General features: G+C 38.3%; 1 protein-coding gene across 3 annotated transcripts in view; it reads left to right on the top strand.

The window, feature by feature from the left end:
• SPAG6 (sperm associated antigen 6) overlaps window positions 1-22,888 on the top strand; it is a 36,741-nt gene that overhangs the window by 5,002 nt on the left and 8,851 nt on the right. Inside the window, exons 1-7 of one of the 3 annotated variants that reach the window (XM_064704131.1) lie at window positions 5,663-5,748; window positions 5,830-5,996; window positions 9,432-9,615; window positions 16,159-16,364; window positions 17,239-17,412; window positions 19,628-19,780; window positions 22,139-22,330. In XM_064704131.1, coding sequence (XP_064560201.1) covers window positions 5,721-5,748; window positions 5,830-5,996; window positions 9,432-9,615; window positions 16,159-16,364; window positions 17,239-17,412; window positions 19,628-19,780; window positions 22,139-22,330 — 1,104 coding nt within the window. In that variant the 5' untranslated portion in view covers window positions 5,663-5,720. Of the gene's footprint in view, window positions 1-5,662; window positions 5,749-5,829; window positions 5,997-9,431; window positions 9,616-16,158; window positions 16,365-17,238; window positions 17,413-19,627; window positions 19,781-22,138; window positions 22,331-22,888 lie in introns of those variants that run through there. The other 2 variants (XM_064704130.1, XM_064704129.1) reach the window with 2 other exon arrangements.

Raw genomic sequence — 22,888 nt, 5'->3', positions numbered from 1 at the left:
TTGGTTGTTTTGTTTTTTGGTTTTGTGTTTTCTAAAAAAAATTTTTTATTGTGAGTTAAAAGCTTTACTGAGCTTGAGAAGTAGGAGAGGATTAATGCAATGTGGCATAAAAGAGAAAAGTTTGTCTTTGCAGTTGTAGTAGATCTGGTGTGGAGAGTGGCTTTTCCAAAGGCTTTATGACATTGTGGTGCCTGATGGAGGCAAGAAGGGGTTGTTTTAAGGAAAGTACAAAAGAGATGACATAGAAGGAGATAATAAATGCAGCTAATGCTGGTGGATTGAATTTTTCTGTAACTCAATCAAGTGAAAGCTCAACTGTTCCCCCTTTTCTCAGTCTCCTGGCCTGTCTGGAGATTTGCAAGTGAAATGTCAAAACCAGAATTTTTTAGAGACTTCAGTCTCATCTTAACAAGTGGACATTAAAAAGAAGCAGCTCCTTGTGACCACCTTGGCTTTGGTGTGTCTGTGCACAATTGCATGGTGGCCACTAACAGCCCTATAAGTGGTATTTTCAGAAATTTGTCCTCTTGTAACAGGATTAGTTCTGCTTCATTAATGCAGAAACAGGGTCTGGCATCTAAGGAGGAGAAACTTACTGTTCCTCAATCCTTCAGGAATCTTCAGTGATACTGTCAAACTGAATCTGCATTGTGTCCCACACCATCTGGTAGCTGCTGTATGAATTACTTGATCAGGCAGAGTCTCTGTTACCCAAGTGTGTGGATGTTCCCTTTGGTCTCTGGAGGGTGGTAGGTGTGCTGTGGACGGAGCTGTGGCACTGAGGAGTCCTTCCTTGTGACAAGTCACACTTGAGCAGTGTGTACTTGAGACCTGCACTCTCTGCTGTCCCTGCAAGAGGCTGTGTCAAGATGAGTGAGTGTGAAAATTCTTTCTCACTGCTCTTCTGGGAAATTTGTTTTAAGCAGGGGATTCAAAACTCACTGCTATGCAGTTCCTAGAAAAAGGTCATTGAAGATAGGGTGTTAGGGTGAGGCAGAAATAAATTTCTGTTTTATTTCCTTGTTAAGTCAGCTGAATTTGATATAAAGAGCTCTGAAAAATCAAGCTGATATGATGAATGTGTGAGTGCTAATGTTAGCTCTGTGGATGCTCTAAATGTAACAGGTAGCACACAAAAATGAGAGGACATTTTCTTGGTCCAAAGCATAAATTAGAAGGACAGCATCTGCAAGACAACACTGCGTCCAGAGCCAGCTGTAGTGTAGAATGACTTATTTTCCCACATTTTAAAACCGAAATTATTTTAACTTTAAGGAAGGAGTATAAGATAGGAGTAGTCATCTTCAGATGCAGAAATGGAAAGAATTTCCAGTGTAGTGATTCTGTTTTGTGACTAGTCAAGTTTGACAAGGATTTGATGGGGATGGGAGGAGGGTAGAAGTATTTTACATGAATTCCAGGTTGTTATCCCCAAAAAATCAAAATGGCCAAGCAAAGATTGCCATCTCCAGAATAGTGACTGTTTGTTTCCTGCAGAAACTTGGAATGAAAAAAAAAATTGGAATCTGCTGCTACCCTGAGTGATTTTTTTTGTTTGTTTTCCAGATAGGCAGCAGCCAGCACTTGCTTGCTAAAAGAAAGTGCATCAGGCCTGTGTGTAACAGCTCCACTTGAGAAGTGTGTGTTAAGAGTGATTCAGCTTCTAAAGTGTGTCATTCTTTGAAACAAATTTGAGTGGGAAACTGAGGATAGAAAGGGGAATCGTTCCTTGCCCAATGTCAGTCAAGGTTCTGTGATGCAAGAGAGAATATTTGGCAGTAATTCTCTGTTACTCAGTTTCTGAGTGCTAGTGGGAACTCTTCCAAAATAAATCTAGTCCAATAGTCTAAATGCCTTATTTTGTAGTTTACTTTCTGTGTGGTTGCTTTTGAATTAGAGTTAATGAATTTCCTACTGCTGTCACAACAGACTTATTTAGAAGAAGACCAAAGAGTTCTAAAGTTTTCGGCAACAAGACACTGCTACTCCATGATCTGTATGGCCCTGTTCACTTGAGTGAATGGTCAAGATAAAAGGAAGTATTTGGAAGGTTCTTGCCTATTTTCCTGCTCTAAGTAATGTTAAATACATTTGAATTTAATTAAAAATGCTGATAGGAATCCTGGCTTGGACCTCTTTGGAGGAGTAGACTTTGCTGTAAACAGGATAGATGAAAGGAAGAGATCAAATAGAGGAGGTCACCAAATCCAGCTGTCTCTGGAACAAAGCTGGGTTGGGTCAGTGCAGGAAAGCCTCATCCTGAGCCAGGCACATCTGTCCTTTACAGCACTGGGTTCAAAAGCCATACAAGCAAAGGTTGGATGGATATCTTATCTTCCTATAGGTGTTGTAGTGGATCTCTATGTTTTAGACTGTAGGATCTCTATCTAGCTGTTTTCACACTCTCAGAATTACTTTTTAAGTGCTGTAAAGAAATACTAGGTTTGCTGAAGATAGAAAAATGATGGCAATGGTGAAAGCTCCTCAAGCAGTTGGTTTTGCAGAGTAATTGGAGGTGATGGAAAGCATCTTGACACAGAGAAAGTGGTTTTAAGAGAAGGTGGAAAGTAGAGGTAAAAGCTTTTAATTATGTTCAATGCACAGGCATGGTCTAGGCCTGTATATGCTTCTCTCAATTCTCAGTTAATTTGATGTGAATATAAGGCTTGTAGAGCACCAGGAATTGTGTTTTCTTTGTCTTGTTTCTCCAAAACCCATTCCATTGTAATTATTTGTTCACTGTCTCTGCTTACATTCAAACATGACTTTAGGAAAATACAGTTTCCTTGAGGACCAGCACAGTTGCTATTATTTCTAAACTTGTTTTTTTTTTATCTGTGTTGTAACATTTTGTATCCTTTCTTCAAATAGTAACTCCCATTTCATTTTTCATCTCTTTCCTCATTATAAGTTGTACCAGCTAAAGTAATTTGCAGTAGAACATTTTGTGCTGATGCTTAAATGTCATCACCAAACTCTGCATGGTTTACACTGTCATGGAATGCAAGGCATTGGTCATGGGAGGCATGCTGCTTGAAAGCATTTTCAGATTGAAGGCTTTTTAGGCTGTCCCAAAAGTGAAAGCTGTATCAGCTAATCTTGAAAATTCAAAATATATAAATCTTACATTTGGAACAACTCAAATCATGTATTTTTGTAAACCTTGTTAAATGTGGTTTTATATTTTGCTGTGCCTAGGTATGTCATAAAGGTCAGAAATGTGTCACATGGCCTGGACCTAGCTCCTAGGTTAAGTGATTCTAGTCTCTTTAAATTGCACTGGGTTTGAGATCATCAGAATGGAATTGTCTGGCACATTCTGGTTTACAGTCCCAGCCATCAGGCTCTTGGCTTTTTGAGGGTCAGGACACTGCAGGCTGAAGTGTTCCTTTCCCTCTCTCCCATTCACTTCTGACATGCTCTTTTATATTAGTAAAATAATTTTTACTCCTTTCTTTTTTTTTCTATTTATTAAATAATCTTGTTTTCATATTATCTCAAGTCAAGAACTCAAATGTAATATCTGTACAGTAAATGCAAGTGAATTACTTGTAAGTGTTCCTGCTTCACTGAAATACCTTAGTGTAGATCATAAGAACAGTGTGAGGTCCCCTTAGGAATTTCAGCAGCTGTATGACCATGTAAGTGATGTTAGAGGGAAGGACAAAAAATACCCTCCCACAGAGAGTGTAGATGACTGGCTAGAAGGTAACAGATGATGGCATTGGCCCCAACTCACATGTTTGTTCTTACTTCTAATTTGTCATATGAAGCATTTAGTGGTTTTTGATATGAAGCACGACTTGCTAATGACACTATACCTGTTGTGTAGAGTTCATGAGAAGATGTCAGTGATGACCACATTCTGAAGTAGTGATTTCTGCAAGTGCTAAGTGAATTCACATTGATCTTATAATCTTGGGGAATCTATCTTTTGTCATTTGGTACACAGGGGGCCTATTTCAGTTCCCAGTGGCTTTAACAGAAGGGTGAGCAGACCCCACCTACATTACAGACCTGTTTCCATAGGTTCAGTTTACTTGCTTTTGTTATGTGTCCCCCTGAAACCTGTGTTATTTTGTCTTGTGAACATGCTGGGAGGCTGTACCTCTCATGATAGTGCAGCTTTTGTCAAGAGGTTTGACCTTCCTAATTTTTTTTTAGTGGATAGCATGGCCTCCATGGTTAGTTTTTTGTGTTGTTCTCCCAGCCCCTTCAGAGCCATGTATAGATGATTCAGCTATTTTCTTCTTGCTGGGAGCAATTTGGTTTTGGTGTAAAATAAAAGTGGGAATTTTACTGCTTCTCTACTTACTTTTTTTCTTTTTAGGGAAAGAAGTATGCTACAGGTGTGACTTGTTATGGCCTGCATCCCTTTGCTTGCTCTGAGGTCCTCAGCTTTTCCTTGTCATGGAGTGCCTGTTGAACACCTGGGTGTTTGTTGCTTGCCATCAGGCAGCGATCCCCCAGTGTGGCACTGTCGCACCAAAAGGCTTTTGTTCATGCTAGTAACCATAGGAGCCCTTGAGAAGGCAAGTCTTGCTTTCTTTCACTGTTGCTCAGCTAAATCTTCATATTTGTAAAAAAACTAGTGAGAAGGGCTGAGAGAGCTGATATGAAGAGACCTCTAGCTCTGAGTGTTTGTTGTTCTGTTGTAACATCTCCATTTTCAGAGACATCTGCTTTCTCACTAAGGTCTAAAGCTCCAAAATATTAATTCATGGAGCTGGCTGCTGCAGGGACAGCATATTCTAGAGATCACAATACATGTTCCCAGACCTTACGGTCACATTCTTTATATAACCATTGGGATCTCACTTCTATCCCTACTGAAGAGTCCTCATTTTACAGGAAGAGCTTCTACATATGGATTGGTCATCTTTGATCATCCTTGTTCCCTTTCACTGAACGTTTTTCAGTTCTACTTTAGTGGAGGGTATTAAATGTAGGCTAGTGGTGACCCCTGCTTTAGCCTCTATCCCTTTCTCAATAATCCTGAGCACTCTGTATACTTCTGCAGGTAAAGTTTCTCCTCTGCTACTGAGCAAGAGCTGGGATCTCTCTGGAACTCTCTGTTCTAACATTGAGATTTTTCTCCTGGTTGGCAGTAATCTGTTTGGGGTCCATCACTACATCTGTGAGGTTGGAGTTGGGTTCTGCATGAGCTCCATTTCACTTTCCATTTTGTTATCCAGTCATTTAGTCTGTAACTTTTTATAGTTTCCCTTGCTGCTACTTTCTTATTTTTTATGCTCAGCTGATATGCTGTGAACTCATCAGTGAAAACACATCATAAATAATAACATGATAAGGAAATCTACAACTCTTCTATCTGGAGTGTAATGTACTATGGATATTGGTCTTCAAGTCAGTCATTGCTTACAGCAGATGAAATGTAATTTGTTGTAATTCAGTGTAGAGGTTCTGCTGGCATGATGAATGAGGGACATGTCAGTGTCTTCTCGCCAGGATCTCCAGATGGAGTTTCCTGTGCACACGGTAACAGATGCAGTTTATGTATGTTTGAATGTTACTTCCTTTCTTGTGTAGACTTTGGGATGTATTTTATAGATATTTGTATACCACTTATTTCTACATATGCCTTTTTTTTGATTTCAGAATTTTTCTGTACCTATGAAAAGTGGGCAGACACATTGCTATACATCAGCAGTGCTATCCAAGTGCCAACTTCATTTCAGCAGAACACCTGGATTTCCTACATGCTCTTGTTACCTGGAAGAGTAATTAGTAGGTTTTTATGAATAAAGGCAAATGTTTAGAAAAACTTCAGCTTACCAAATTGGCTTTTGTCTTCCTATTGCAACTCAGGTGTGGTGTGTTTGCTGAGACCCCTTTTGCTGGATGTCGTCCCAAGTATTCGACAGACCACTGCCTTGGCTCTTGGGAGACTTGCTGATTATGATGTGGAGATGGCAGAGGCAATTGTGAAGGCAGGAATTCTTCCACAGCTCATATGTTCACTGCCTGAGGAGAATGTAAGGCATGATTGTTCTCTTAAGTAATCTTTTTAAAAATTATTATACAGGGAAAAGGAAATCTTTCTGTGTCAGCATCTGGTGTTATTCTAATAAGACATTAAATGTATTGAAGTCAGAGCAGCATTCATGTTTGAACCCCTGAGAGATCTCTGTGTACTGTATGCCGAGGTCTGACTTCAAATAAGCTTGACTTTAAAATATTGTATTACCGTTTAATGCACTATAGGAAATACATTCATTCCACTGTAACATTTTTAAAATGTTGAGTGACGCTTTGTAAAAGGTTCCTCTTCAAAAAGGAGACGGTTGGGAAGCTGTGGCGATAATTGACTAGGTTTTGTCCATAATACCAGACACGTGTAAAATACATCTAAAACCCCTGAAATTCTGTAATGAAATACTTTGTATCTCCAAACACAGGCCTTTGGAAATCTGTAGTGTGAGAAACAGCAAACCTTTGACACAGGAAAATATACAGAAAGGTTTTCGTCTTCATATTTGTCAAAACCAAAGTACAGTCACAATTGCAATGCAAATAAATCTGTTGGTCTCTTCCACACCCTTCCTCACATTTTTCCTCAAGGTCTGTGTCTCTTTCAGCTTTGATTTTTGAATGATGCTAACCTAGATTAACAGAAATACTTTCAAGTAAGGTTCCTAGCAGCTGGAAACTGACAGCTGAAGGGTTAAGTGCACTTATATCACAACCACACTTATGTTGCAGCTTTGATTTATGAAAAGTAGGTTTTCAATGGAAATATAATTTGGAAAACCATATATTTTAATTTTCAATCTTTTGAGGAAAACAAAGATGTAAATGTACTCATTGCATCCTATTGTGCATATAGAATCATTGCCTATACAATTAAAATTGAAAAAGAAAACACTAAAGAAAAACTTTGATGGCATGATACTGGTATAGTATGAAAAGAAAGTAAAGATTTTAATTAGACAAGGTTATAAACATTTTGGATATTTTATTTCTGTTTTTAAGGGAATATGTGGAACAGAACTCTACCCACTGTTGGTTTGGAAACTACCCCCTGCTACAACTTGAAACCCTCACTAAATTAGCTCAAGTACCCTGAGATAGAGTAATTAGGGGAAGCAACAGCAAGACTTGTGTGAGGTCATGGAAAGCCTGCTATGCCTTGGTGACTGAGGGCAAGAGGAGAAACTCATCCAGTTCATGCAGAGTTTAGCAAGCAGACAGTTTGTCACTTCCCACAGGCGAAGAAACCTTTTCCATTTGACTCACTTTTAGTGTATCAACATCTGTATTTAAGGATGAGATTCTTTGAGCACACAATGAATACTGTTTCTACTGACTTATGGGGAACAGTCACAGGGTAACATCCCAGATCAATGTTTTGTCAATTAAACTGAGCAAAATTCAGTTTTACAGCATATTCTGGCTGTGCCTGTGAATACGGTTTGTTTCTAAAGAATGTGTTTTGAATAATGAAAACAAAGAAGTGTTTTTCTTTGCCAGGAGCATAATTACTTAACAGAAACAACATACCCATATTTGTACAGACTTATGTAAACAAATATGGCTCCATTGAGTTCAGCAAAGCTTACAGTAACTTACATTATCTGGGGATTGGACCATTTGTCTGTACTGTTTCCCTTAACTTCTGTTCCCCCTAAATTAGGTTTAATGCTTTGCCTGTAAATTATGTTTAATGTACCTGCTTGTAGACCTTAACTTAGAAAACTGGATTTTTGGCATCAAGGAATTATGTTAGTACTGATAAACTAGGGAAGGTAAGGGCATGTGTTGGAGCACTGAAAGATGACTGTGCTTGTTAATCAGTAGCTTGTTAATCATGCTCTCTGACGTGGTTTTAGCCAATGCCAGACATCAAACTACTCAACAATGCTTGGGCATGGTTTAAGGGATAGCACAAGGCAGGAACAGTTTCCAGTAGCATAGATGAGGCCATTGTGCTTTGAGGAAAAAGGAGTTTGGTGCACAGAAGTGTCACCTTCTGCTGTGTCACCTTCTTCTAGGGCCAGGGAGTGGGCCTGGGTGTGTGTTATTTCCTGGGAGGCCATTGCAGATACTGTTCTGTTGCCATATCTTAGTGCTTCAGATCAGGCTTTGAAGGTGTTTGGGTACCTCACAGGATGCACAAAAGCACTCACGTGGTTCTTTGTTGTTCTGGACTTGATCCAGAAGGGATGTGGGCTTTGCATTGTTTAAATTTTGGGTGCCTTGACAGAGGACTAGCACTGCAAAGTGCCCAGACTGCCTCTGCAGAGCAGGGGAGAGTCAAGCACCTTGGGATGAGATCAAAGGCAGCTGGCATAGGAGAGAGAGCCCTCTAGAGCTTGTCCATAGGGATCATCTGTCAGTGCCCAGGCTGGAGGGCACACTCAGACACAGCAGCAGGGTACTTGTGTCCCCGTGAATCTTGCCCTTCACAAGGGAGGGGAATGGCCTGCCTTTCTGAAAACATGGTTTTCTGTGGCCAGAGTGCTGTAACTGGGCTCTGGATTTTGAAAATATAAGGCAGTAGAGGAAACTTCAGCTTCCATATCCTAATGGTGGATATAAAACTGCAAGAGGAGACTGAGAAGTGGTTTTTTGAGGGAAGACTTAACTGCTTTTAGAAGAAATCACTGCTGCAGTTTACATGGGAATCCCATGCTGTATGCAGTGTCATGCATTACATATACATACTGAAGCCATTATTTGGTCCAGCCCTGAGGGAGATGGGCAGGATTGAGACAAGAGCTTAGACTTTGTGTGCCCTTATGACAAAAGGGCCAGGTGCTTGCTCCTGTTCAAAGGGAGCTTTTTCTGGACACAGGCAGGAGTAAAATTGCAGTCAAAATTGGCAATTATTCAGTATTGGGTGTTAGTGGGATGGGTTTTCAGTCTCCTAGCTGTGGGGTTTAGGCATTTCAGGACTCAGATTTTGAACTCTTTTATTGGATTTAATTCTCTCTGTGTCAGTTTCCTGTTTGCAAAATGTAACTAGTGTTTTCTCATAGAGATGTTGTGAGGATATCTATTTCAGAAAGTGGAAGGAAAACCTTGCAAGTGTTACAGATGGGCAGAATTATTTTAGGAGCTTGCTCTGCATAACCTGTATAATCTGGTTCAACATGTTAAGAGTTATTGTTTTTATAGCTCTTGTTGTTCACTACTCACTTAAACAGACTTACCTAGACTACTCTCTTTTCCCATATCCTCTTAGCTCTCTCATTTTTTTCTGTTTGTTTATGCACTTGCTGCAGATTTTATGTTATGAGCTGTCCCAAAGAACTGTAGGTTCATTGTTTGTGTGATGTCCAGTGGTCCTGATTTGGGTCTATATAAGATGTTGCTGCTACTAAAAAAGTCTAATTTAGGCATGTCTGTACTATATTATGCCTCAAGCTTCTTAATGTTAGTGAAAGTTTGTTTGTTTCTGATTTGTCTAGCGTTACTACAAGAAAGCAGCTGCATTTGTGCTAAGAGCAGTTGCTAAACATTCTCCACTACTAGCTCAGGCCGTAGTTCAGTGTGGAGCGCTGGAAATGCTGGTGATTTGCTTGGAAGATTTTGACCCTGGAGTCAAAGAAGGTGCATCCTGGGGACTTGGATACATTGCCCGACACAATCCAGGTAACAAGTTTCATGTGTGTTATCTTTTAGCTTAATGTCATGTGATAACAATAATAAATTGTGTTATTTTGGTAAGTATAAAAATATACTTTTTCTTCTCTACAGTTAGAAAATTTTAAATTTGGGATGAAACCCTCGTGTAACTGTACCATTCCAACAATGCTGTACCTTTTTGTGGGAAACTGGCATACCTGACATCAGCAGTGCCCAGCTATGAGAGGTGCTTTAAGAGAAAATGTTTTGGGCCCTTGGTCAAAAAAGGACACTCTGCTTTATTCCTCTTCATGAACAGATTTCTGAATCTTTATATATTGTGTAGGTGCTGCTGCAGAACCAGGTTTCTTTTGCTTGGCATTAGTTCTTCTTTGATATACATAGTTGAATGGAGAAGCCTAGGGAGAAGCAAGTTTCATTCATTCATTCATTCCAGTAGTGTTTGCAGAATAAATAGGCCAAATTTATTGCACTACGTTATCATTAGCCAGTGGACCACACTACTCTCTGGGAGTCAGGAATAGATCCTAGGGATCCAGTATTGAGCAGTTTACTGCTGTCTCACAGGCAGTTGTATAACTCACTGGTGGTGTCATGTTCCTATTTAAACACTGATCCACGTGGTTGATAGTTCCTCTACCAGCTATTTATATAGTTCAAGTAAAAGTTTAGACTGTGAATGAAAGAGCCGATGGAAGAAACTGCTAGCTGGAAGGGGTGGGAGAAACAGTTAGTGTTTGTATTGTTCAAAGTTAAACTAATTATAGGATCATAACATTAGCTCATAGTTTTATATTTGGTTTTGGCTCTAAAATGTACATAGACTGATTTTGAAAGTGTTTTTCTTTGTTTTTTAATCAATACAGAATGTTGGACTGCAGAAGGCATGGGGGATTCCCCCTTCCCATGTAGCCGGTTAGCTTACTGGGACAGTCTCCAAAGGTGTTAGCACCTTTCTAACAGACTGCATTTTCTGGGGAACAAATTAATTCTTGGGACACCTCTCTGGTAATGATCTTTTATCATTTGGTCATTAGGATTGAATTCCACCCTTGATGGAAAATAATTGTTCCTTCCATCTGAAAGATATTTATTTAAATATCAAAAGTGTTCATTTGTATAAATGTGTGTAGAATGTGTGTGTCTGCATTACTCGTAACATAAACATTTCTGCAGTTTTGTTATGTCACTAAATCAATATTGACTCACTTCAATTGCCCTTCATGCTATTCACTGCATGAATGCTGATGGAGCTTTAGTGTGATCCAGTTCACTGTGTGACAGCATTGTCTGCAAAGATGTAGGTGATGTGGGGGTGTTGAAGACAAAAAAATTCCTTGTACAAATTTTTATTCCATGGTTATGAATAATTTATTTGCTGATGGTGAATGGGTGCATACCTTATGTCAATTTGCAATGACAATAAGAATGGCATCCTCAGAAATTAGGTTGAAATTGTGAGTGTTACCAAGCTGCAAGCATCAGGACATAGACAGATCATGAGATGTAATCAGTAAAAAAACCCTGAATGCCATCAAAAGCCCACCAAAACACCCCTGAAAAAATTGCCCTGCTACAGCCAATTTAGGGGATTTGACTGCCTCTATAACAGTCACAGTTTGTCTCTAAAATGATTATGGAAAGTAGAGGAGTTATGCTGAGAAAAGATTGCTCTGTGCATCGTATGTTTCTTACACTGCTACAAGCATGCCTTTGCAACACGATATTGCTGGAAATGGGATCCAGAGATAGAGAAATGGGATACAGACTCTCTCTTATCAATAGCTGGTGTTTACTGTTCAGGAAGCTCTGGATTAGACTGACATGCTCCTGTTGACAAAATTTGGTGGTTATGATTTTCTGTCATTGACTGTCTGTGGACACATAATGCAGTTTTAACTTTAAAAATAGACCTGGGTGTAAAATGGCTCCCCCCACTCACAGAAGGTTTTTCAGTTTCAAAAATTGTTGCAGTTTTGAACTGGGACAATATTGAGGCAAGACTTTTTCTCTCTCCTGAAAAGACTGGGGGGTAGGGAGATTTGTTTGCTCCAGTAAGAAAAGTTCAATAATTAGGGCATGTCTCTGGGATTGAAGTCCTGGTCTGTTTTAGGCAGGATGTGAACCTCTGTCTTCGTGAGTGCAGTCAAAGCCTCCTGGCATTCAGTGATAACTGTTTGCAATGGTGAGGGTCTCTCTGCTTTTAATCAGAAATTCCACCTATGACCCAGTAAAGCTATTAAGAACTGCAGTGTATGTTCCCATGGAAAGACTTCCATTCTGAGAAATTGAGGCTTCCCCCCCACAATGAAAATCCTCTCTGCTAGCAAGTTCTGTACTGACTTCATACAAAAATCTCTTAAAATGCAGTTCTTCTGGGAACAGAGGTCTCCAGAAGGCCTGTGAGATTTTAGGTAAAGACAAATGTCTCATGAGGTTTCAAGATGTTAAAATCTTGCCAGGTCAGATTCCAAAATTTAGAAACTGCTCGTGCAGTTCTGCTCTTTCTTTCCCTTTCAGCTGAATTTCAGATACTGATCTAACTCCAAAGTGTACAAATCAATGTGCTGTGATTTTGCCATTCATTATTTTTACTGATTGAATTTAAAAAGAAGTATAAAATGTTTCAAATGCCATAGATACCATCAGGTCCATGAAAAATATTTTGTAACATTTTACTTACACCATATTCAGTTAAAATGCAAAATTGTTTTCTTTGAAGTATGCAAATAATTTGGCTTTCCATTTTCTTTGTCTGCATTAAAGGTGTAATTTATTCATTGTCTCATGCTTCAGTATATTGTAAATTGGTAGGAAAACAAAAATAAACAACACTGTTGATACTGAAACTTATTTCTAAGAGCAGAATTTTGCTAATTTTCTGTCATCCAGTGGACCATAGCTCAGCTTAGAGGGGACCTTGGCAGCTCTCTAGTCCAGTTTCCTGCTCAAAGCAGCATCAGCTGCAAGAACCATTTCCTCAGCTCTTCAGTGATTTGAGTCTCACCTCCCTCCTCCTGGTGAAAGCTTTTGGCACTGTGGTTGTAGAGGCCTGCAGAAACCTCTGATTTTGAAGTGCAGCCTTTGGGCTACTTGTGGCAATTAGAGTCTTTCTGTGTGGCCATAACATGATCACACAGTCCTCAGAAAAATGCAGTATTGGTGGTTGTTTTGGTCAAAACCTGTTGTTTCCTGTGGATGCACCTGCTACCACAGCAAGGTCTGTTTGAGAGCCCTGGTCTGAACTGAAACCTGCATTTGCTTCCAACCAGGGGTGTTGCTGCTGCTCTGTTATGGGGATATAATATTGTACATTGTCAATATAATATTGTCTATTGTCAATATAATATTGAGCTGATTTTCCTTCTCTGGGGAAAACCTGGACATTGACTTTCTCACCTTCATCTTTTTTATCCTCATCTGGTTTTTATAATCCATGCTATTATTGCCAGTGTGATAACATTAGTAGAGTTTTTCTCTTAGCATCTTAAACTAGTTTAGAATAATCCTGTAAGACTTCCCATTGTTTTCAGTGGGTATGTAGGCAGGATCTTGGCTCCACTTTGTTGGCTTTCCCCTCTTCCTGCTCACATAGACTCATGACAAGTCTTCAACCTACTTTGAATTAATTTCTTCATCCCTGATGAGTACTTTTGTATTGAGACAAACCAGTGCAACTCTACTACTACTTCAAGTTGTACTAGAATTGGTGGCATCTGAGACTCCGAAATCTGTCTTTATTAGTCTTTCTTCTACATCCATTTGAATCTTGTCTGTATTATCTCCACTTGCTAAAATCTTCCTTATGTAGATCTGGATGAAAGTGTTTTATTTTTGGTCAGTTTTGAGACATAGTTCTCTTGTGTCTGACAAACAGAGTTCAATTTCCTAACCTTCTGTGGAATTAAATGAGGTTCATACATTAGCTTTTCTCTGCTGTCTTTTGTCTTTTCTTTGCCCTTATAATACAGCCTTGGCGTAGTATTTGGAAGAGTATTTTTGTAATTTGTTTTAGTTATTTTTTAGAGTGAATATTTGGTTTAAAAAATTCCTTATTGCCAAGTTTGTTTTCACCTCTAACTCCTTCTCTGTCTAAATTTTTTCCCACCTCTGTCTGTGTTTCTAAATGGATGGCAAAGTTTCATGAATCCTTTGGTGTATAATCTGCATTAAAGATGTTCTACAAGTAAGAAGATTAATTGAGCCTTTTTTGAGGGAAAAAAAAGATTTACAATTTATAATAGCATCATTAATACTTAGAATTGTAATTTTGGGCTGAATTTTCAGGGAAACAAGATGGGAAGTACTGTATTTCCTTTCTTCCCTGCCTCAGCTTTTCTGTTTTTCTGACAGTCCATTTACGACTTGTCTGTCTTGACACAGGTCCAGCCCTCCATGTGGTAAGTTATTAGCCACGAACCTTATAAACACCACTGGAAGAAAAACCATTTAATTACCCATGACCAACAGTAACCATCAGTATTTAAATGATATCAGACTTCTAGCAGCAAGAGCTGATCTAAATTGAATGAGATTTCGTTTGCTCTCTCAAAATAACTTTTAGGGTTACCTTTGCACGCCTGAGAGTAGCTGTGACCTAAAGTACTGCTCTTTCTCTCCCTGCTTGAACTTCATGATTTTAGCTCCTAAGACATCAAAGAACCCCGTTCTTCTATTTCCATGTCCCTCTTGACATCAGATTCCTGATTTTAGCATTTCCCAGCAGACTGTGGGCAGTGGAGCTCTGGTTGCTCTGAAGTTCTGAGGCACAGCTGGAGGGGTTAATCTGGGCTGTGGGTCAGTAGATCACCATGAATTCCACTTGGTCAATGGACAGCAGCAAAACACGATCTGAAGAAACTGAGCATGGCTTTTTCCCCAAAAACTGGCTGTAACTTATACCATTTATATTGATTAGCTCCTTTTCAGATTTGTTTTGACATACATTTCAGGTATATTTCACTTCAGATTTTTAAAATACAGCATTTGAGTTTGTTGAAATCTTACGATTTGTGTATGTTGAGGATGCATGCACTACATTTTCAATCAAATATTTATTTGAAAAATTAACTTTGTAGAGTTAATTTTACAGATTCACAGAATGTTCTGAATTGGAAGGGACCCACAAGGATCATCAAACCTTAAGTAAATGGCCTGGCCATTAACTTTACCATTATTAGCACTATGCTCTAGCCAACTAAGCTAATTTCAGGGTATTGTATTAGTTTAAAAATTATTGCATTATTTATTTTTTGGATGTAATGTTTATATTTTCTTTAAAATATTGTATAATAAAATAACATACAGTGTAAATATTTGACTTATCACATGTATTGCAGTGTGTGGCAATAACTCACTAATTGAAAACAAATCTGGTCTGGAACATTATTTGGATATTAACAACGTAATGATGACATGACGTACAGATTTCATGAAAAACTATATTAGTCTATGTATATTTAATGAAGTATGCTGTATTTTTCTTAGTATGAAAATCTCTTTATGGATGGACTATAAATCAAAAGCTAAGTTAGAGTCTTGAAATACAACAGCCATATGTTGCCATGGTACTGTAAGTCAAGATAAATGTTAAAGATAATAATGGATATGCATAATAAGGTGTAGCAAAACTGAACGAAGAACCTAATAGATTATTGAATCCCCTATGGTTTTTACCACTTTTTCAACACTATTTTAAAATAGCACAGCTTGGTTATAATATAAATTTTGCTTCTGATACCCAGTAATTCTCATTTTAGGACTGTGATTAATGCTGCATACACAGAGAGAGCTAATGAATTTCTAATAGTGTAATTTTTGTCCATGTCAGCTAATCACACGCTCAGATTTTTTTTTTTTTGTTTAAGGTGCAGTTAGTTAAGGATATTGTGCCAATCTCAGACACACAATATCACTGATGATATTTCTCATTTGTCTAATTGTGTATGATAACATTTTCTTGTCATTAAAGTATAAATTCTGTCTCATCCCACGTATGGTAGCAAAGACTAGTTTTGATCACCAAGTTCCATTTTTGCAATCTTCTTTGTAAGATAAGTCTTTTATGTATGTTTTTTGTATTTTTGTTTTTGGCATTTGATCTATGCTAATATCTGCTTATCATTTAAAGAGGGTAAAATGCTCTCTAATTAGCCGGTTGATAAAATTTTGGTACTTTGGCTTTCTGTGTTGTTGTTAGCCATGCATAAAATGCTTTCCTATTGATCAGTGCAGAATAGCCAGGGTTTAAACAGCTGACATCTGCTTACTTTAAAAAAAGAAAAAGAAAACAGAATAACAAACCATTTCAGCCTAATCTACCTCAAATGTGTGCATGTAAATGGGGGTCCATCTATTGACCTGCATTCTTTTCAGTTGTGGATTGGTCCACACGGTTTATGAAACCAGGAGGGCTGATTTGAAATGCAGATGTCGAGACAGTGAACTACACCCTCCCCTTTTTCCTTTGCTGTATCTGTCAGGGTGAAAAATGGCTTGCACAAGGGTCAGTCACCCATACTCACTTAATTACTTTCCTTGGACCTACAGAACTGTCACAAGCTGTGGTGGATGCAGGCGCTGTTCCTCTTTTAGTGCTCTGTATCCAGGAGCCAGAAATTGCTTTGAAAAGGATTGCTGCTTCAACTCTCAGTGATATTTCAAAGCATTCTCCAGAGTTAGCACAGACAGTAGTGGATGCAGGAGCTATCGCTCACTTAGCTCAGATGATCCCGAACCCTGATGCTAAACTGAAGGTACATTTAATTTTTTTTTATCTCCATTATACCAGTCATTACTTGAGATTGAATCAAAGACACGGATGTGCATATTTATTTAGAAGCTCTTGGTTTGGGTGTTAACAAAATGAAACTGTGTAGTTAGTGACAAAGAGTTCTGCACATATTTACAAATTTAGCTACTGGATAAAAACTGCAGCTCTGTGAGGAACAGCTAAACTAATCTTTAAAGTGAGAAGTATGGGGTTTTTTTAGAAATACACTTTATGAGGAATGCAACAGATACTTTTAATAGGTAAGATTTGCACATTTCAGTTACAAAAAAGGTTTTGCATACTAAAGATTATACGATAAGCCAGTTAATGGTGAACTTATTGTATTTTAGAATGTGCTGTCTGATGTGAATAGCTGTTGTCAAAGGTTTAATCACTAGTGTTTAACTGACAAAAAAATTTGTTTCTTAATATAAATTTTCTGTCTTACTCTACCAAACAGAAGTCAACATAAAAATGCCACAAAGATTTCTTAATATAAGATCTGACAGATCCAATTTATGTAAATAGAAATACTTTCTATAGATTTTAGTAAATTTTAAATTACAGTTTTAAATGGTGTGTATATATATATATATATATATATATATATATATATTTTTAATACATACAAGTTTGAATGGGATAAAAAAAAAGGAGAAACTTTTATTCAGGAACCAGCGAATGTTCGGTGCCATTATATTTGTGCATGAATTGACTCAGTGAATTGTAAAATAGCTGTAATTGTTTTCCCTATCCTGCTTTGTTTTCCTTGATGCAATAGATTTTTGTGTGCAGGGGGAGTGTGTGTTGTGGGATGTTTGTATACTATTGATTTTATAACAATTTTTATTTACTAGCGTCAGGTGCTGTCAGCTCTAAGCCAAATAGCAAAGCATTCAGTGGATCTTGCAGAGTTGGTGGTTGAAGCAGAAATTTTCCCAGTTGTGCTCACATGCCTGAAGGACTCAGATGAATATGTCAAGAAAAATGGTGCAACTTTAATTAGAGAGATAGCAAAGCATACGCCTGAGGTAAAACCTTGAAAATGCAAATACAAGGTCATATCATTAGATTTTACACTTTAAATAAAATACAGGATTATTCTGTCATTTGCTTTTCGAAAGGGAGGGCAAATGGCTGTTTGGCATGTTCATTGGAAAATATGGAAATGCTGATATTATGAGATGTGTATTGAATATGAATTGGGTTAGGAAACTGGGAATCATAAAATGTATACCTAACTACTTCATTCTATGAGATATCAGCACAGAGAGGGAGGTCTTGGCTGACAGTACTGTCAGTCCTAGATATTAAAAATATTATGAGAAAAGCCTCACAGAAGTCATGATACCAGCTAATAAATTGCAAGATCATCCTTTAACAATAATAGATGGTGTGTGTCTTTTTAAAAAATCTTCAGGGGTGCTGGGATCACATTTTAATTATTTTTCCAATGACAGCGAAGGTCAAAAATTCTCTTATTTATTATTAACCTGATGGTAACTTGAGTTTGTAATTTGAGTTTGAGCATTTACAGTGTTTTTACCCATAGGAAGGTGGGGATATTTGGCAAAGTCAATACAAAATAAATAGGAAAACCATATAATTATAACTGTGGTAATCTGCCAGACCACAGAGATAATTAAAAGGCACTAAATATGACTTTGGAATGAAATATAAGCCATGTATTTGTGGAACACACTAATGCTGAGCATAGTAATTTCAAAATCATGATGCTAACTTAACAACTGAGAAGTGTTTAAACATGAATGTTGTGCAGTTTCTTCAGCCTGCCAGTCTTTAAGCTGGTGATAAAAGTTTATAGTCTTGGCACATCTCCTACTTTCTCCCTGTACCTCATGGGCAATGCAACTTCACTTCCTCAAAAAAGTAAAGAAATGATCATTATCAAAAAGGGGCTCTAGAGTCAGAAGCCAGAGACCAAACTCAGGATTGCAGGTGAAGCCAGAAGAGCTTCTGGCACCAGGTCCTCTACATGAGAGGACCTGGCCATGCTAGCAGCTCTCCAGAGGAGCACTGGGAGGCACCTTGGTGGCTCCCAATGGGAAGTCACAATCCATGTTTGACTTAGGGTGACAGAGATGACTGTCCAGCTCTGGGAATTCTGTTCAAGCAATGCATGTTGCAGTGGAGACACGCTGGCAAATGGTGTTTCTAGAGGACTTGGTTATGTCATTTCAGACTCATGGCTTTTAGATCTCAACTCTCTAGCTGCAGATGCAGTAAAATTCATGTGAAGGGCAGCAGCAGAGGGACTTGGAGTGAGGGCTGAGGGACACAGCAGGAGCTCTGCACATCCAGGTGCACATGGCTGTGTCCAGATGTGGGACTTGGTTGCTACTGGCTGTAATTCACAATCATGTGAACAGATTTTCCTAAGCACTAACTGAAAGTTTCATCTGGCTGTTTCATGAACAAAACAATCCCCTTTTAAAGGCTCTAAGACAAAGGTGGATTTCATATTTATAGAAACCAACTGGATTTGGAATTCATGTGCCTCAGTTTTGTTCATTTAATTTTGACTTTTAAGAACACATTCCTTTTGCTCTGTAATCTGTAGGGATTATACTTAAAATGGGATATACCTAAAAACATGGAAGAAAATAATACTAATAAGAATAAGAAATAATTTTGATTTCTATGCATTATTGATGTCATACATATTCTACTGCTGTCCCTCAAGTGATGTGACAAGTTTGCTTTTGGTAGAGACCCATGTTGCATTGCTTGATTATTATTTATAAGCAGGGCTATGTCATTTGGCATTCTGGGGAAGACTCCATTACCCTTCAAGTGTGTTCCCTGGACACTTTCCTCAGAGCATGCTAACATGGCAGAATGGTGCAGCCCAAGTCAGTTTTGCACATCCAGAACAGTTGTCCTTGGCATCAAGCCTTGGTGTGAGGATCCACAAAGGATTTTATGCTACAGAGGTAAATTAGGTAATTTAAGGGCCACTAGGATGAAACAGTATCTGGCTCATTAGGTGCATCTTCAAGGATTCAGAACCCTGATTTCCTTGCAGTAAAGTCAATCAAAAACACAGCAGCAAATCAGCCTCATTCCTGAAAACTTGATGCTGCACTTAGTTCCCAACAGTCTGTATGATACACATGATACTTATATTTCGTAAAACAGGAGCAATACATTAAAAGGCTTCTCTGATGGGTTCTTTATGCCTGTTGATACTTCAGAGTCTCTAATCTGTTCTGTTTATCTTTTCAGCTTTCCCAGATTATAGTAAATTCAGGTGGAGTTGCTGCAGTGATTGATTGTATTGGCAGCAGCAGAGGGACTGTCAGGCTGCCTGGCATCATGACACTCGGCTATGTGGCAGCTCACTCGGAGAACCTGTCAATGGCAGTGATTGTCTCCAAGGTTAGCTATCACTTTGTTGTCTTCCTGTAGTTCTTCTGCAGTATTCTTTGGTACAGGTACAAATTAACATAGGCAGAGAATGTATTTTGTGACAGGATTATATACTTGCTCTCCATGAATGCACTTTCTCCTACTATTGCTGCTTTCTGTGACTGAAATTCTGTGTCAACCTGATAAAAGGGTGCCTTTATGGTGTTAAACCTTTTACAGAACATTGTGGATTAGTTGGTATTGCAGTGTGTGATTTTTCTGTGTTGCAATTGCATGGGTACAGAAAATAAGTGACTGAATTTCTGCAGTCTGCTTCCTCTTAAAATGTGTATTTGTGGCTGCATTGAAAGCTCCATTGGAACACCTGTGTTTAAAGTGTGTTCTACATTGTACAAGCATGGCTCTGCTAGTGCTGCTGGAGTATCTTGCAGCAGCCATCTTCAGACTTGAAAAGACCTCTGTTTCTTATGTAATGTGGTTTGATTCAGTTCTGCAAGTGACATTTCAAATGAGTAAAGTTATACGTTTTCAGGTTTAAATAAATTCTCCTGGGCAATGATATAGAAGAGAGAGAATTTGCAATGTTTGTAATAGGTGAAATTAGTGCCTGGCTTAGTAGTCTGATGTGAAAAATGCTAACTAATGACAGAAGGAAGGAAACAATTTCACTAACATTTTGGACCCATTTTCATACTATGTCAGTCATTTAAAATGTATGTGTGAGTGGAGCAACAAAACAATATAAATAAAGGAACAGAAATGTCTTCTAGTAGAAATGCAAGTTGAAAAATGGAAGTTGCTACAACACTACATAGTATGCAGGGAAAGTAGGAGTGATCAAAAAATGCTCTTCTGTATTTTAAAACTAAAGAAATAGATGCTTTTTTCCTTGCCCTCTCTGGAGGCTCTTCTCTGGATGTGTCTCTCTTTCCACTTTTAGTGATGCCTAGAGCAAATATGCTCCTGCTTTTGAGTACTTGAAATTAAATGGGATGAAACCAGGATTAAGTTCTGGAGGAAGCCCCTAAATTAGATTTTTGAAGAATAATAATGATTCCTATCATAAGTGAATGGAACTGCTGTGAGAGTTCTGGGCAGTTCTGGGCATCTCCCTCAGTGAGAGGGATCTGGGCAAACTTTGATGAACTTAAATGTGTTAATGAATGATCTACAAAAGAAATAATAATAAACTTCAATAAACCCAAAACCCATTTAAAAAACCCCAAAAACTGCTTCAGGGAAAATTAAATTATGGAGTGGTACATAGTGCTGAGGATGGGGCTTGGTAAACTGGAACCATTTGAAAGAAATGCACTGTGGCATAACCATATGCAGTTAGACACTGATGCTGTTATGATGTAAAGGGATAGTTCCATTCCATAGTACTCTAGCCTGGAAAGGATGGATTTTGAACAATGATTTTTGGGATCATACTGGACAAACACTACATTGTGGTCTTCTGCTATAAGGCAGTGGCAAAACCCCCCACAATTTAGTCCTTTGTGGTATGAAAGAGTAGAAGATGAAGCATTGTTGGAAAAGTTAATCTATTTGTTTTAGTAATATATATAGTTCTACTGTCTGTATTTGAAAAGTATCTTGGGGAAAAAACCCAAAACAACAAAGCAGAAAACTGTAAAGAAAAGAGTAGAGAAGGATTCATGAGATGGAGAAAAAGGTTTTTTTTGGATAGAGGTTTAGTAGCCTTGCATTACCTAAAGTAGCATGAAATGTTTCCTGTTGGAGTGTTTTGGCATAAAATACCAGCTACTAGGTAGTTGTGGAGAAAGTATAAAGACCCTGAACCAGAACAACTTTAGCTGGATGTGAGATCTCCACCTCTTGATGTCTGCAAATCAAAAGCTGAAGCCCTTCTTGAAGTGATTGGGTGAGTCAAACATTAACTACTGGACTCAAGAAGATGTTGATAAGTTAAAATTTAGTGCTGTGGAAAGTAAAAAAAGAAAGACTCAGTGATTGGGCCCTTCTGGTCTTAAACTGATTTCACAGAATCATAAGCACTCAGATTATTTTCTTTTCAGTCTGAGAAAAACTGCCACCTTTACTCAGTACAGCCTGAATTATGTTGTGTATTCTTTTTATACCTTAAATCTGCATGTTTGTTCAAACCGCTCTCTGACTTAGAATGTTGAATCTGTTTATTTTTACCCATATTTATTAATATTTATTAAAAATTCTCACTAATCATAATGCTGTAAAAATATGACACCACTAGCATGCATTCTCTTACAGCCTTTTTTTAGAAGAGTGTAAATAGAGAATAATTTTCTAACTATCTGTATCTGTTTCGCATTGTCGTTCCCTGGTCTACATTTGTAAAGGTTGTGGTTTTGATTAATGCTGCAGGGAATACCACCACTGTGTCTCTGCCTGGTAGAAGAACATGAAGATCATATTAAGGCAGCAGCTGCCTGGGCCTTGGGACAGATTGGGAGGCACACTACCGAGCACGCTCGTCATGTGGCAGTGGCAAACGTGCTGCCCACGCTGCTCGATATCTTTGTGGACCCACGCAGCTCAGAAGATCTAAGAACAAAAGCAAGTAGATTTGTCGTATTTGCACTATGGTATTTTAATTGTAATCAAGAGGTTTAAGTGCTTAAAAACACTAAATTATGTGCATTTATTGACTCACCAAGTCACAGCTTTCCTGGGTGCTGTGTCACTTATTAGGGGACTGGCTGGTCCTAATGCATGTGCATGTGGTATATGCCAAATCATATGCTACAGCCACCACAGCCTAATTCCTTATTTTTTCCCCAGTTTAGATCAGAGTTGCATAGACCCATATTGCTGTAATTTCTTGTGACTCATTTCTAATTATTGACTTCATTTTTGCAAGTATAAGCTCTTGTAGAAAATATTACAGATCTCCTAATAATTTTGCCTACATTTTTATTATTATAATAAAACTGTAACAGCTAATCAAGGCTCTGCTCTTTAAAACATGCAACTGCCCATATTTAGGGCCTTTCCTTGTGTGGGAGCCAGTAGAGTTGCATTTTAGTAAAGTGTATTTCTGAGCAACAGTAAGAGTGCAATAGCACAGAATATGATCTCCCATGTTGCACTATGCTTCTGTATGTTCCACTAAAA

Source organism: Zonotrichia leucophrys, chromosome 2 (genome assembly GCF_028769735.1).
Source record: "Zonotrichia leucophrys gambelii isolate GWCS_2022_RI chromosome 2, RI_Zleu_2.0, whole genome shotgun sequence".
In the NCBI taxonomy this organism is placed as follows: domain Eukaryota; kingdom Metazoa; phylum Chordata; class Aves; order Passeriformes; family Passerellidae; genus Zonotrichia; species Zonotrichia leucophrys.
Note: the sequence above shows the minus strand (reverse complement) of the source record. Positions and strands in the feature narration are given on the sequence as shown.